A 14,648-nucleotide genomic window follows, 5' to 3' on the forward strand; every position below is an offset into this window, starting at 1 on the left:
CGTCAATTAGATCAATTTGGTTAATTATGTTGTTGAAGTCTTCTATGTACTTAGTGATTTTCTGTCTTTATTTTTCTATTAATTACCTGTATTGCTGCTGCTAGCGGTGTTATTTCCACTAAATGCTATTTAATTACAACTGTTCTGCTGCTACTATATGATAATAATAACTAATGCAGTGAGTGAGGGCTTCCTGTCTGTCACGCACAGTGCCAGGCACCATGTAGATTATTTCCTGTCATTTCACAGCGAGCACTGGAGGTTGGCACTTTCACCCCCATTTGATAGAGAAGGAAATAAGGTATAGAGAGGCAAAGTAGGTCACCCAGGACACACAGCTGTGGTTGGCTGAATCTGGACTTGAATCCAGGCCTGCCAGGGCCCAACGTCCCTTCTCCCAGCCACGTGGTGTGTGGTTGGAGTGGGAGCAGCGTGACACCCGTCCTCGCTGTGACAACTTCAGTCCCCACCGCCCTCCTCCTCGCCCCTCTGCTCTCCCGTCTGGCCTCCACATCCTCTCTGGGCCCCTCAGCCATGGACCCAGGCCCCAGGGCGGGCGGGAAGGGCCTTGTGTGCGTTGGACACTTGCTCTGTGCCAGGTGTCTAGAGACAAGTTCACGTCCTGACCCCCAGGGACCCTGCTGCTCCTCGGTACCAGCCTTGCCCGCCCTCCGCCTCCCATCCTGAGCCTCCTCCACCCTCCCAGGGCTGAGTGGGTGCCCACCCTCGCCCCCCATCATCCCTGCAGAAGGCCCCCGTGGCTGGGCTCCCTCCCTACCTTGGCCAGCTGCTCTTCCCAGCCAGCCTTCTCTCCCTCCTTGTAGAGAGTCTCTGAGGGAGAGAGTGGAGGTGGTGGTCACTGGAGGCCAGCTCCTGTGTCCACGGCTGGGGCTGGGCTTGGGCTCCATCTCCCCCATCCCTTGGACATGACTGAGTCAGGACTACATTGTCCTGTGTTTGTCTGGCTCCTTGGGGGAGGTGAGCTCCAAGGATGGTGAGCTGGACTTGGGTGTCCAAAGCGCTGGGCTGGAGTTGTGGTCCTGCCATCCATCCTGTGTGACCTCAGGTGGGTTAACTTCCCTCTCTGGGCCTCAGGCTCAGACAGTGGTATAGAGGGCTCCCTCTGGGCATGGTCCCCTGGGACGTGCTTGGGTCTCCTCAACCATGGGAAAACAAGGCCCAGGGAAGGCCACACTGGGGGGCTGGAAAGCCTTTATGGAGCTTTGGAAACCCAACCTCAGAAAGAGGGGCCACTTCAGGGAATGCTCTGGGGGGATCTCAGAGGTAACCCGAGGCACAGAGGGACCTCCACCCAGCCTGTCAGCTCCAGGGGAGGGGTGCAAAGCCGAGCCAAGCTGAGGCCTGCCTCCTCCCAGCCTTCTTCCCAAGTGCAGCCTCTGAGGCCTCCCCTCTGGGTCACCCTGGAGACAGCAGAACCGCCACACCCATTTCTCCCCCTGACCTCAACCCTCGAGCTGAGGCTGTTGACTAGCTCCTCCCTAAGGCCCCGGGGTGTGCTCACACCATTTCCTCCTCAAACCCCTACTCCTGGCATGCAAGGCATGGCTCAGAGTTGGCTGCCTCCTCTGGGAAGTCCTCCCTGATGGCCACCAGGGCAGAAGTACCCCCACAGCTGGGCAGCAGTGAGCTCAGCTATGCTTGTGAATGAATGAATGAGAGGTGGAGTTTGCCTCCCTGGCGAGGCTGTGAGCTCGTGATGGCAGAGCCGGGCACACGACAGGAACTCAGAGAGTGTTAGCTGAGCCTCATCCTGGTAAGACCTCCCTCCATGAGTCCTCCCCAGGGGTCCTCAGAGACCCCCCACTATCCAAGGTGGCCCTTCCAGTGGCTCAGAGGCAGCAGCTATGGAGGAGGCACAGAAATATGGACCTCCCGGGCCTGCAACGTGCAGCTGGGTGCCCAGGCCTGTTGCACAGTCTCTGTGAGCTCGGCCTGTCTGTCTGCCGGGAACCTACGGACCACGGCAGGGCAGCCCTTCCTCCTGGAACCTCCTTGCTCCGCCCTGGTTGTGTCCAGGCGGGCAGCTGAAATGCCGAGGGCAGGAGCGTGGCCTCGTCGGGACGGGCAGCACAGATGCCGTGGGGGTGTCCGGGCCGCAGCTTGGGGCCGTCTGGCTGGCTTCCCTGTTGTGCAGCTGATGCTCAGTCCCGAGTATGTCCCGCAGGTCAGCAGCCCTGCCGGCCCCCTCGTGCTCTCTTCACAGCCTGCCCCGCCCCCTGCTAGCCTGCGGACAGAGGGTGGCTGGGCCCAGGCCCCAGGGGCAGGACATACCATCAGAGGTCATGATGCCCATCACGTAGAAGAGACTGCGGTGCGGGAAGATGCCCGACAGGACCTCAGCCTCCAGGTGCTGGGCCACCACCTGCCAGGAGTGCCTGCAGATGGCCACCAGCACGCTGCTGGCCGCGTCCTGGTAGGCCTCCTCCAGCTCCTGGGCGGGGGCGGAAAGGAAGAGTGGGTGGTCAGATGGAGCCTTGACATCTCACACACAGGGTCTGCTTTGGTGGGCAAGACAGCTACTGTCAACCCAGGTTTTGGATGGAAAACTGAGGCTGAGGAAGCCCGACACGCAGAGCGGGCGGGTGAAGGTGAGGCTCGTCCCCAGGGCTCAGGATCACACGTGAATGTCCACATCCCTGGGCCTCTTCCTGGTCCAGAAACCCATCGTCATTATCCCTGCTGCTGAGCCTTTGCACATATGCTGTGTCTCCCACCTGGAACACAGTGTCCACTCGTCCTGTCTATCCAAACGCTAGTCCATTTTGAAAGCTTGCTCCAGCACCTACGCTCTAGACATGCATCCTGAAGGCTCTACTCGATGTCACCTCTTTCCGGAACTCCTGAGAGCTTAGGACAACATCACAGCCTTGGAGTCTTAACCACCAGGGATTCAGAAACAGAGTCTCTGCTTCGGTCCCGAGAGCTCTGGCCCGAGGAGTCAGTGTCAGCGTCTCGGGGGCTGAGGCCCAGCCCCCTCGCCCTCCCTGCACCCCAGCCAGGCCCACCACGCTCTACTCGAGGGGCAGCCTCAGACTGTCCTGCGCTGTGTTGCCACACCCAGGGCTTTCCTCAGTGCTGTCTGAATCATCATGTGAACTCGTTATATCATTTATGATTTGTTGAAAGGGTGACTATGAGGGATTCTTGTTAAGATGGTGGGTTGAATCTGATTTTGCTCTTTCAGGAAAAGACCTCAAGTACTCTACATTTAGGAGGTTTTTACCGAGGGTGATAGCCGCCCCTCTGGGTGAGGTAACTGGGCTGAGCGCTAAGCTGGCGGTAGGGCAAGCTGAGAACCGGCCTCCACCGACACCACACATGGTCTGGTAGAAATCCTGGGGCGTGTGTCTCCCAGATGCTTACAGCTAGGGAGGCCGGGGAGAGGGCGGAGTGTGTGTGAAGTAGTCAAGCGCCCAGATCCCCACCCTGCACACCCACAGGGTCTCTGGAGAGGCCAGGCTGAGGGTCTCTGGCGGGGGAGGCCAGGCCTGCGAGTGCAGGGGACAGACACTTCCTGGGTCAGGTTCTCCACTCTGCTGCGTGGGGCTGAGCCCCAGATCAGGTCTTCCCTGGGAGATCTGGATGGCCCGAGAGGAACGTCACTGAGGTGCTGATATGGGGACAGGGGACATGTGGAGGACAGTAGAGGGCTCACCTCGTAACTCTGCGGTGGACCCCCAATCTCATCACCCACCTGTGTGCCCAGAGCACCTCAGCAGCTCCTAAGCACAGGCAGATGGCCACACAGAGAAGGCCACGGATATGGGAGGGATCAAAACCATAGCCACAACCACAAACCTGATGAAACCCAGAGAAAAGCTACTCAGAGGAAATAGAGGCCAAACAGAGAGAGAAAACTGGAAGCAAAACAGTCCCTTTAATATCCTGAGAGATAAGAGAAGACACTGTATCTGTGAAGCCATTAACAGGATGAAATGGGAACTTTCTGAGGACAAAGACCAAGATCTCTTGAAAGTTAAAGGCTCATGGATATGCATAGAAAATGCAGTCAAAGATTTGGAAGATGATGGCTCCTCAGAGAGGAGAATGAAGGACAGAGAGGTGGAAAGAGAGAGGTGGGATGAGAGTATGGGGAACTATGGAGAGCTCTGGGTCTGAGAGTCAGGTGTTCCTGAAGCCTAGTACAGAGCAACACAGGGGACGATGTCCTGGGGAATCAGGGAAGTGTCTTCCAGAAGCAAAGGACCCAAGCAGCTGGACTGAAAGGATGCAGGACCACCCAGCAGAGGCTAAAATGGAGTCAGGCATGTGCTGGGCGTCATGCAGGATGGAGGCGCCAGGAGGCACTTGCTCTCCCTGTGAGTCCTGGACCAGCTTGTGCACCCAGAGAAGCGCCTGCCCCCACCTGCTGGAGGATGTGCGGTCCAGGTCCAAGCCTGTGGTCTTCAATAGGCGGGGACCCACAGCCAGGCAGCCAAGGGCTGAGCTACTGCCTGGGGAATGGGTGGGATGCACAGGCCAGCCAAGAACTCTCATAGACTCACCTTTCTCTGCTGTAAAGTGAGTGCATGAGGCTGTCCCTCTGAAGGGGCTGGTGGTAAGATAATGAGAAAATGGGCAGAATCGCTTGGTCAGCCACAAGGCTGGGCATTCCCAGCATTCTTTGGGTCCCCCGGGCAGCTGCCTGCACCTCAGAAGCCTTTGTGGAATGGCCTATTTGCTGGGGGTGGGTGGTGGGGGAGACTCACCGTGGACTTGGTCATGTTCTCCAGGGCCAGCTGCATGAAGGACTTCTCCCAGGTCTCCTCCAGGGACTCACTGGCTCCAATGACTGCCCCTAGGACGTGGAAGAGCTGGAACTTGTGCCGGGTGGAGATCTGTGGATGGCAGGGAGGACACAGGCTCAGGGACAAGTTGGGTCTGATTAAGTGGGGAGTCGCTGTGGGAGCAGCAGTTAGGGGGCGGTGCGTAAAGAGGCCAGCGAGGAGATAGCATAGTGGACACATTTGGCCATCCATGCAGCAACACCGTTGTGAACAGCCCTGAGCTAGGTTCTGCAGAGACAGATGAATAAACACTTGTCTCCATCCTCAGGGAACTACCAGGGGGTCTAAAGAGCATTCTACCAGTTCATCCATTTATTCTTTTATCTATCCATTCATTAAAAAATCCAGATAGAGCTTAACCCTAATCATCCACCCAATCATCCCTCCCCTGTGACTTTAGGCAAATTACTTCCCTCCTCTAAGTTTCAGCGTTCTCATCTCTGAGAATCATGATAGTCTATAGAGAGACTGTTCAGAGGATGGTCCACACATGTTGGTCTACTTTCCACCCACCCCCTGCTGGCTCGCTGGACACATGGGGAGACTGACTTGCCCCAAATCATGGCTCTGCTGTCCGGAGGAACCAAGGTCTGAACCCGCTTTGGGTCTAGCCCTGCCCTCCCCTCCCCACGCCCGCCCTGAAGAGCCCTAACAGCTCCCACCTGCTGGTTGTTTACAAAGTAGTCGTGGATGGTTTCTAGCACCAGATTGGGGGCCCCGTGCGCCATGCTCTTGATTTTCTTGATGATGTACCTCAGGTGGAGGGAGTCTGAACCACTGAGGTCCCGGAGCAGCTTGAAGCAGATGGCTGAGGCAGAAGGAGTGAGGGTGGGTGCGCCGTGGGGGCCACGGTGCACCTGCAGGGCTGGGCGGGCAGGGGAGGGGGTGGGGAGGGGCTGGGCGGGCAGGGGAGGGGTGGGACGGGGCGGGGCGGGGCGGGGCGGGGCTGGGACACACTGGGTGATCCTGGGGCTCCTAACTGCTCTGCCCGTCCTTCTGAGGTTCAAGGGAAGATCAGAAGCAAGAAAGCAAGCAGGGAATGCATTCTCGCTCGCTCGTGCAGTACTCGATCCATTCATCGGTTCACTCCTTTTCACCCATCCATTTACCCATTTGTCTATCATCCATGTGTCCGTCTATCATCCATGTGTCCGTCTATCATCCATGTGTCCGTCGATCTGTCCATGCACCCATTTATCCATGTCTTTCTATCCATCAATCCACCGGTCCACCCACCTGCCTGCTCATCCTTATGCTCATTCATCAGTCCATCCATGAATAAATTTATCCATCTATCCACCTTCGGTCCATCCGACCTTCCATTCCTAAATCCATCTATCCATCCATCTACTCACCATTCACCCATTTAAAAATTCATCTACCCATCCACCCACCCTTAATTTATCTGTTGATAAATTAAGCATTCATCCCTCCATCCCTCCATCTGTTCTTTCCTCACAGCTTCATCCTCCATCCAGTCACCCAACATTCAGTGGTGTTCATTTATTGTAAGACTGTGTGCGCGGCTCCAAGGGGAGTCAGGGCCTGGCTCTGTTCTGAAGGAGCCTCCAGCCCAGGAGAGCCCTACCCAGTATCGGTGGACTTGAGTTCTGTGGGAAAGTTGTCTAAAAGGCCCTAGGCACACAGAGAGTGGAAGGATGATAAATCCTAAGACGGAGAGGCAGTCAGGACTGGCTTGCCAGAGAGGGTGGCATTTTAGCTTTGCCTACAAGGATGAAGGCAGGTCGTCCTTTGAAGGAGGGGGAAAGCATTCCAGTGAGAGGGCCAGGTGTGAGCTGAGGTTCTAGGGTGTGAAAGGGGTTGGATGAGGGTGGAAGGAAGGGCTGAGAGAGGGCATTTGGGGCTTCCGATGGTGTCTCAGGAGGTGTGAGGAGGCCAAAAAGGATGCGCAGGAGGCACTGCTGAAAGCTGCACCAGATCCACGCCTCTTAACACCCCAAGGTCCTGGAGGGTGGGCTTGCTCTGGCCCTCGTTCCCGGGACTTCCTCAGGTGGAGGGACTGATGGGGTCTGCTGGAACCGAGTCCCGGGGCCGGGGGTCACCTGCATTGTAGGCTTCCTCGATGAACTCCGTGTGCTCCTTGGGCATCAGGGCGGCCTGGCTGCTCTGTGACTTGCAGAGCAGGATGGTGGTGGGGTGCCTCTGTCTGTCCCCATGGGCAGAATTCTGAGGTACCGTCATGTAGGACTGGTTCTTTGTGAATTCAGAGATGTGGGAGGAGATTCTGAAAGGGAAAAGAGGCCTTGGGTGTATGCATCTGAATGGCCCCGTGTGTTTACTGAAAGAGGTGCTGGAGAGGCCGAGAGGATGGTATTATCTAACTAGAAAATTCCAAAGAATCTAAAAAACACCCTACCAGAACAAAAAAGTGAATTCGGCAAGTTGGCAAATATAAAGTCAGTGTACAAAAATTAGTCACGTTTCTAGGTACCAGCAATGAACTGCGAATTAAAATAAAAAGGTACTATAAACAATAGCACTAAAAATCATGAGATGTTTAGGTATAAATGTATCAAATAATTGTAAGATCTATATACTGTAAAATATAAAATAGTGTTGAAAGAAATAAAGACTTTAATAAATGGAGCGACGCACCATGTTCGCAGATTGGAAGACTCAATATTGTTGTCTATTTTCTCTAAATTTATCTAAATATTCAATGCAATTTTCATCAAAATCCCAGAAGCATTTTTTTTGTAGTAGCCAACAAATTGTTTCTAAAATTTATATGGAAAAGTAAAGGAATGAAGATAGCCAAATAACTTTGAGAGAAGAATTGGAGCACTGATATTGCTGATTTGGAGGTTTATAATAAAGTTACAGTAATCAGTGCAGTGTGATATTGATGAAAGCACAGAAATACAAACAAATATAAAGCAAACTATAGAGTCTAGAAAAAGACCCACATGTATTATGGTAAAGGTGCAACAAAAGGAATTCAATTAAGAAAGGATAGTCTATTCAATAAATGGTGCTGCAATAACTGGATAAACACATGTAAAAAATAAACCCCAATTTATATCTCACTACAAACATAAATTTATCTCACTATAAACATAGGGTTAGGGCTTCCCTAGTGTCTCAGAGGGTAAAGAATCTGCCTGCAATGCAGGAGACCTGGGTTCGATCCCTGGGTCAGGAAGGTCCCCTGGAGAAGGAAATGGCAATCCACTCCAGTACACTTGCCTGGAAAATCCCATGGACAGAGAAGCCTGGTAGACTACAGTCCACGGGATCGCAAAGAGTCGGACACGACTGAGCGACATCACTTTAACTTTCTTTCACAAACATAAATTAACTCAAAATTGATCACAGACTTAAAGTAAAACCTAAAATTCTAAAACTTCTAGAAGAACATGTAGGAGTAAATCTCTGTGATCCTGAGTTGCACAAAGCAGTCCCGTATGTGACACCAAAGGCACCATCCATAAAATAAAAAATTGGCACATAAGTTCACCAAAATTAAGAATTTCTGCTTTTTGAAAGACAGCTACAACAAGTGAAAAGATAAGCTTTGGACTTGGAGGAGTAATTTGCAAATCACATAGGTGATAAAAGACTATGCTTGAAATATACAAATACCTTACGAACAAAACACAACCAACCTAAGAAAATACAGGTAAAAAGATTCAAATGACATTCCACTAAAGGAGAAAAACAGATGGCAAATAAGCCCATAAAAACTGCTCCACACCATTCCCCAGGGGGGAAACAAATTAAAACCCCAGTGGGATATCAATATACATCTACTAGAATGGAGAAAAGAAAAACCAGAAAATACCAAGTGCTGGTGAGAAGACAGAGTAACTAGAGTTTCCATCATTGCCTGCGGAAATGCAAAATGGTACAGCCAGCATAGAGGGTAGTTTGGTACTTTCTTAGAAAGCGAAACCTACATTCACCATCCAACTCGGCTGTTCTACTCCTAGGCATTTACCGAAGTGAAATGACAACGTCACACAAGAATCTGTACACAGATGTTTACCGTGGCTTGATAATAACCCCAAACAGAAAAAATCCAAATGTCCTTCGACTGGTGAATGCACCAAAAACTGCATTTTATTTCAGGACCCACAGAAATACTACTTAGCGGTAACGAGAGGAGTGACTGACGAAGGAGGCCACATGGAGGAGGCTTACGTGTGTTACGCTGTGTGAAAGAAACCAGACCCCCAAAGCGACGTGTGGCCTTGTCCCATTTTTGTGACATTCTGAAAAGGTGAAACTATACAGGCAGAAAACAGATCAGTGGTTTCTGGGGATAGCGGGGTTGCTGGAGGATTGATTACGAGAAGGGGCACGGGGAATTTTCAGGGGGGATGGAGCCGTTTCATAGCTTGTGTGTGGTCGTGGCTGCACCTCTGTAAGAGTTTGGGACACTGGATGAGTCCCAGTCTAGAACTGGGACTTCCACTGCAGGGGGCGCAGGTTCGATCCCTGGTCAGGGAACTAAGATCCCACATGCTGTGCACTATGGCCCCTAGAAAATTATATTAATTAAGAAAAAACTTGTAGAACTGGACACTAACAAGGGTGAATTTTACTGCATTTAAATAAGAAATACTTTAGCTACTGAACAACAACATAGCTAAAAAAAAACAAACCAAGAACAAAAGAAATAAGAACAAAAATGACCCCCCATCTCATTTTCTTCTACTATTTCTTTTTTCTTAAATATTTATTTACTTTTCACTTTTTGGCCATGCCCCGTGGCATGCAGGATCTTTGGTGCTTTCAGGATCTTATTTCCTCAACCAGGGATCGAGCCCATGCCCCCTGCAGTGGAAGCTCAGAGTCTTAACTTCTGGAGCACCAGGGAAGTCCCTTTTTCTGGCTTTTTCTTGCTCACTCCACCCACCCTAGGTGCAGAGGGCTCCCGCTACTTCTGAACCTGCCGGACACACTTCTACCTCAGGACCTTTGCACTGGCTGTTCCCATTTGGTGAAACCCTCCCTCCAGAGCGCTGCTCAGCTCAGCCCCTCACCCCCCTTCACTTCTTTGCTCAGTTGTATTTTTCTCGATAAGCTTCTTTAAACTCTGACCCTCGCCCCGCACTCTCCACTCCCTGACCGGTCGATTTCCTCCCACGCCCCTTTCCAGCTTGTAACACTGTATGATTCTCTGGGCCAGGTCTGGTGTTTATTGCTGTCTCCCCCACCCGAATGCAAGCCAGGAGAGAGGGCTCTTCATGTCTTGTTTCCAGCTGTGTCCCCAACACCTGGAACCGTGCCTGGCACTCCTCGCAGGGACTCAGCAAACGTTTGTGGAAAGAACGGTAGAGTGATGTGTCCAGAGCAGCCATCAGCCCCGCTAGGCTCTTCTGGGTCCAGCCCTTCCAGCTCACTGGGATCCTGGCGGTCTGTCCTCTGCAGCCTCCGCACCGCGTCAGCTGCCCGAGCCCTTCCGGCTGACCTTGGGCCTCTGCTCTCCTGTCTGCCCAGAGCGTGTGTCCTCCCCCTCCCCGTCCTCCTCGACCCCTTGTTGGGGCCACGTGAAGTTGCTTTCAGCCTGCTCGCCACAGTCAGCGCATCCTAGAGTAAGGGGTGTGTCCCCTGGCTCTCTGATGACTGATGGCCCTCCTTCGCTCCCGCTGAACTCACAGGAACCCTGGCAGCTCCACTGACCAACCCCTGGGCCTTTTCCTTCCCAGTCCCCCTGGAGGTGTGCTGGCTATCTCTCTCTGGGTCCCCCACATGTCCCAGGGAAGGCCCTGGGCGAAGGCCCAGTGACTGACCGAGTGAGTGGATGCTGCTGGGGGTGTGCTCCTGGGAGGAGCCAAGGTCAGCCCTGGACAGTGGGACCGTCCTCCCGTCCACCTGGAGCTGCTACCTTCAGCTCCCCTCCCAGCTGGCCTTCCTGCCTGGAGCATGGGGGTCTTCCCTTTCCCTGGCCACGTCCAGCCTGAGTTCCCTCTGCCCCTCCCCACCATCTGCCTCTCTGGGGACCAGTGACTGTGTGGTCAGCGGGGGATTCTCCCGGGCTGTACTTCGCCCCACCACCCACCTCACACCGCTGCCAACGAGGATGGGCTTGTGTCAGGAGCTTGATCCTGTCTGCCGTGTCCTCACACCAACCCCACGAGGCGCTGAGACACAGAAGAGGCTCAGCGACCCATCCCAGGACACACAGCCTCTGCAGGACAGCATCTGTTCAGACCGGCTCCGACTCCAAAGCTTGCATCCCAGGGATGTGACCACTGGGGCTCAGTACACACACCGCCCCTCCTGGAAGGCCCCCCTTCCTACGTGCATACTCAGTCTCTCAGTCGTGGCTGACTCTCTGTGACCCTATTGACTGCAGCCCTCCAGGCTGCTCTGTCCATGCGATTCTCCAGGCAAGAATACTGGAGTGGGTTGCCATGCCCTCTTCCAGGAGATTTTCCTGACCCAGGGATCGAATCTCTTAAGTCTCCTCCATCGGCAGGTGGGTTCTTTACCCACCAGGGCCACCTGGGAAGCCCCCTCCTTCCTATGGCCTCTCAGAAAACCAGCCACTCCCATGCTGCTCCCGGAGGGCTCAGCCTTTCACACCGAGCCTGGCCCCTCCTGCACCCTGGAGGGGCCTTGGTTGGTTAGGGTTGACCACAGCCACCAGCGAGATCTGTGTCTCACCCCAAACCCGCCTCCCAGTCCCGCGGCGACCAGGACTGAGTGTATTTTAAAAGACAGGAGAATAGGAACGCAGTTAGCAGACAGCTGCAGGGGGAGTGTTTTCTCGCCCTAGACGTGAGGCGGGATGCGGCAGAGGGGAGACCTGCCTGAGCACGCGGGCAGAAGCGACGGTGCAGAACAGAAGAGCTGCGTTCCGAGGCAGGTTGGGCAGCTCCCTCGGGGACAGACACGACCCCAGAAGCACAGGCAAGAACCTCACCTGGGAACCCCCTCAGGGACAGCCTGGAGAGCCGATGTGCCCCAGTCCCCACGCAGAACACCATGGGCCTGGGGACCCAGAGAGGGAGGCTGCCCTCCAGCTTCCAACCTGCCGCTGGACTCAGGAGACGGAGCTGCCCTTGCGCCCACCTGGGGCACAGGGGACCCCGGACCACAAAGGCCACAGAGGACCTCCCCTTTGTGCATATCCCTCAAGTCTCTTAGGAAACAGGCTGCTGCGCCCTCTCGACGAGGTTGAGGTTCCGGGCAGCAGAGGGACAGCATGCCCACTGTCTGTCCATCCGTCCACTCCATCTCACACCGCTGGTCCCCACAAGCATCGGCAGCTATAGGCGATGTGACGGCAAAGGCCATGCTGGAACTCGAGACCCCCTCTCTCCCTGCACCCAATCGCCCCACCCTGCCGCCCCCCAGCCTCCTCTCCACCACATTGAGGGCTGTGAGGTCAGTGTCCACCCCCAACTCCCACTCCAGGGGGCTGCTGGCATGCTGTAGGACCCCTCTGTCCTGGGCCCAGGCTCTGGGGGTCCACCCCTTGCTGCCCTGCTCTGCAGGGGGCCCCTGCCCGGCACTGGGCTGACCTGGGGTTCTGGGACCTGGCTGAGGAGGTCCTGTCTGTGCTGGCGTGGCTGTGTGGCTTTTCTGAATGCTGCGCGTCCATGTTGGGGTGCAGTCTGGAGGTGCTGCCCACTCTCTCCTCATGCCCGGCCGAGCAGCTCTATCTCTGGGCTGCCCCTCCCCCGCCCCAGCCAGCCCTGACCTCACCCCTGAGGTCACAATGCTTGCAGCACCCACGGCACCTTGCCAAAGACAGGGCTGTGGAATCGAACACTGTGTCCTGGGCACAGCCCATGTGTGAGTGTGTGTGTGCGCGCACGTGCGTGTACACCTATGCCCTCAGCATGCCCCTCCACCTCTGGTTCTTAGTTGTCTCCTTCTGGACACCTGTGGATCTGGCTGACACGCTGCTGCACCCTGGAGACCCCCCGAGGCAGGAGGCCCAGCTAAAGCCCGCCTGGATTCCCGACCCAAGCAGCTGCAAGGCAGTAAACGCGTGGTCTTAAGTCCCCGAGTCTGCGGTTGTATGTTCCACAGCGACGGGTAACTTACTGCGTGCTCAGTGCCGGAAGCGGCAGAGCTGGGACTGAATGGCCTCCCAGTGGAAGCCCTCTGGGCAGGTCCGCAGTGGGCTGCCTGCTCGTCGTCCCCTAGTCCAATTGCATGGCTACAGGGGAGCTGGGTCCCGAAGACAGACCAGGGCTCCCAACAGGGATGCTTGTCAGCAGACTCCGCTGCCAGAGGCCCCAGGTTCCTCCCGTGTGGAGGGGCGAGGAGGCCCCAGGCAGCGGACGGTTGGTGTCTGGACCTGCTGGTGGGCGGCCCACCCCCAGCCCAGCTGGCCCTGATCTCGAGGAGTCCTCGCAGCCGCGCTGTGCCTGCAGCCCCTGCGTCCTGGAGACACACACGTGTGGGACCCTGGCCGTGTGCAGGAAGCTAGAGTCAACAGATAAGAACTGCCTACCGCGAGGCCTTGGGGGTGTTGCAGCTGCTCCGGGGGTCAGCCCCGCCTCTCTGGCTCTGCCGGGCAGGTGACCTTTCCGAGGCTGTGACCTCTTTAGAAACAGGGGCTGATGATGCCCCCTCCCCAGCTGGTTCTGAGACTTAAATCACTTTTCCCCGAAAGGGGCTTGGTAAGAGATGGGTGCCCAACACAGCATGGCTGTCCGACTCGGTGGGCAGCCGCACCAGGGCTAACTGCAGCAGAACTTCAGGATGTCCCATGAGAGGGGGCTCCTGGGTATGCACCCTGTGTGGGGAGGAGCCTGAGGCTGAGAGTGAGGAGGGGCAGGGTCCTGCTCATCCAGGCAGCTGGGGGATGGGGTCTTCCCCAAGCCTTTGGCTCAGCTCACTCTGATGGGAGCACGTGGGACAGTCCTGTTCATTGCCCGGTTCACCCTCGCCCATCCTTCAGCACCGTGAGAGGGACTGCTGAAAGCTGGGTCCATGAATCACAAAGGAGGGTCCCTGGGAGACTGGATCCCACAAAGCTCCCAGAACAGGTGTCGACAGTGACCCTTCTCAGGGCTGGGCCCCCACGCCTCCAGGGTGGCTCCCTGTAGCCACTCTGTCTGGTGGCCTACAGACTTGTGTGATCAGTGCTTAAATGCTCAGCAAGTTGAGGGTTACTTGTTAAATACCACCTTAGAAGCCCACAACGGAAGGGACGCTAATAAACACAGAGGTAATAAGTGCCCCAAGCCTATCACTTCTTGCTAATTGCATCTATTTTACTGTCACCCGTGTCCTAGAGGTTATTTACGTGTCTCTGTCTGTATACGGGGCGGTATCGTGCATCTCTGCCAGACTCTGTATGCATCCATCACAGGGGCAGCCGGGGACCAGCCGTGGTGGGAGCCTTTACACCATGGTCGTGGGCAATGCTGCAAGTCAGGGCCTTTGGCTTCTTTCTGTTTTGGTGAGCCATTGTTGGACATCGACCAGGCTGACTGGGCAAGGTGGGCCAAGCAGTTCCTCCCCTTAGGAATCTGGAATTGGGGCCAAGAGGGAAGCACTGGGTTGGGGTTCTCTATAGCTGCCCACCCTTCCTTAGGGCTCCAGGCAGAAGGGAGGAGAAAGCAGGGTACAGAGAGAGGCCGGCCCCCAAGGGGATGAGCCGGGGGGGGGGGTCGGTTCCTGGGTCCTGGCCCCAGAACTTCCCAGTGGGCCTTCTGGGCTCTTGGAATGTACCTGGATTACAGGGAGGCAGGTTTTCCACAGAACTTTCCAGCAAGCCCCAGATGGACAATGCAAGAGCTGCTTGTGGCGAGGTGGGGTGGGGGGGACTCCTGTTCCTGCAGGGTCCAAGGGGGGGCTGGATGTTAGGGTGGGAGTGGATGAGCCTCCTGTGGGGACAGGTGCCAGCCCCAG

General features: G+C 55.3%; 1 protein-coding gene across 1 annotated transcript in view; it reads right to left on the minus strand.

The window, feature by feature from the left end:
• Window positions 1-12,448, minus strand: part of LOC102392998 (maestro heat-like repeat family member 5) — a 59,183-nt gene extending 46,735 nt beyond the window's left edge. The window contains exons 1-6 of the mRNA XM_044928906.2: window positions 12,302-12,448; window positions 6,872-7,053; window positions 5,471-5,616; window positions 4,731-4,859; window positions 2,293-2,452; window positions 779-831 (exon numbers count right to left, since the gene is read on the minus strand). Coding sequence (XP_044784841.2) covers window positions 779-831; window positions 2,293-2,452; window positions 4,731-4,859; window positions 5,471-5,616; window positions 6,872-7,053; window positions 12,302-12,381 — 750 coding nt within the window. The 5' untranslated portion in view covers window positions 12,382-12,448. The remainder of the gene's footprint in view (window positions 1-778; window positions 832-2,292; window positions 2,453-4,730; window positions 4,860-5,470; window positions 5,617-6,871; window positions 7,054-12,301) is intronic.
• Window positions 12,449-14,648: the final 2,200 nt, after the last annotated feature.

Source organism: Bubalus bubalis, chromosome 15 (genome assembly GCF_019923935.1).
Source record: "Bubalus bubalis isolate 160015118507 breed Murrah chromosome 15, NDDB_SH_1, whole genome shotgun sequence".
Taxonomy (NCBI): Eukaryota; Metazoa; Chordata; class Mammalia; order Artiodactyla; family Bovidae; genus Bubalus; species Bubalus bubalis.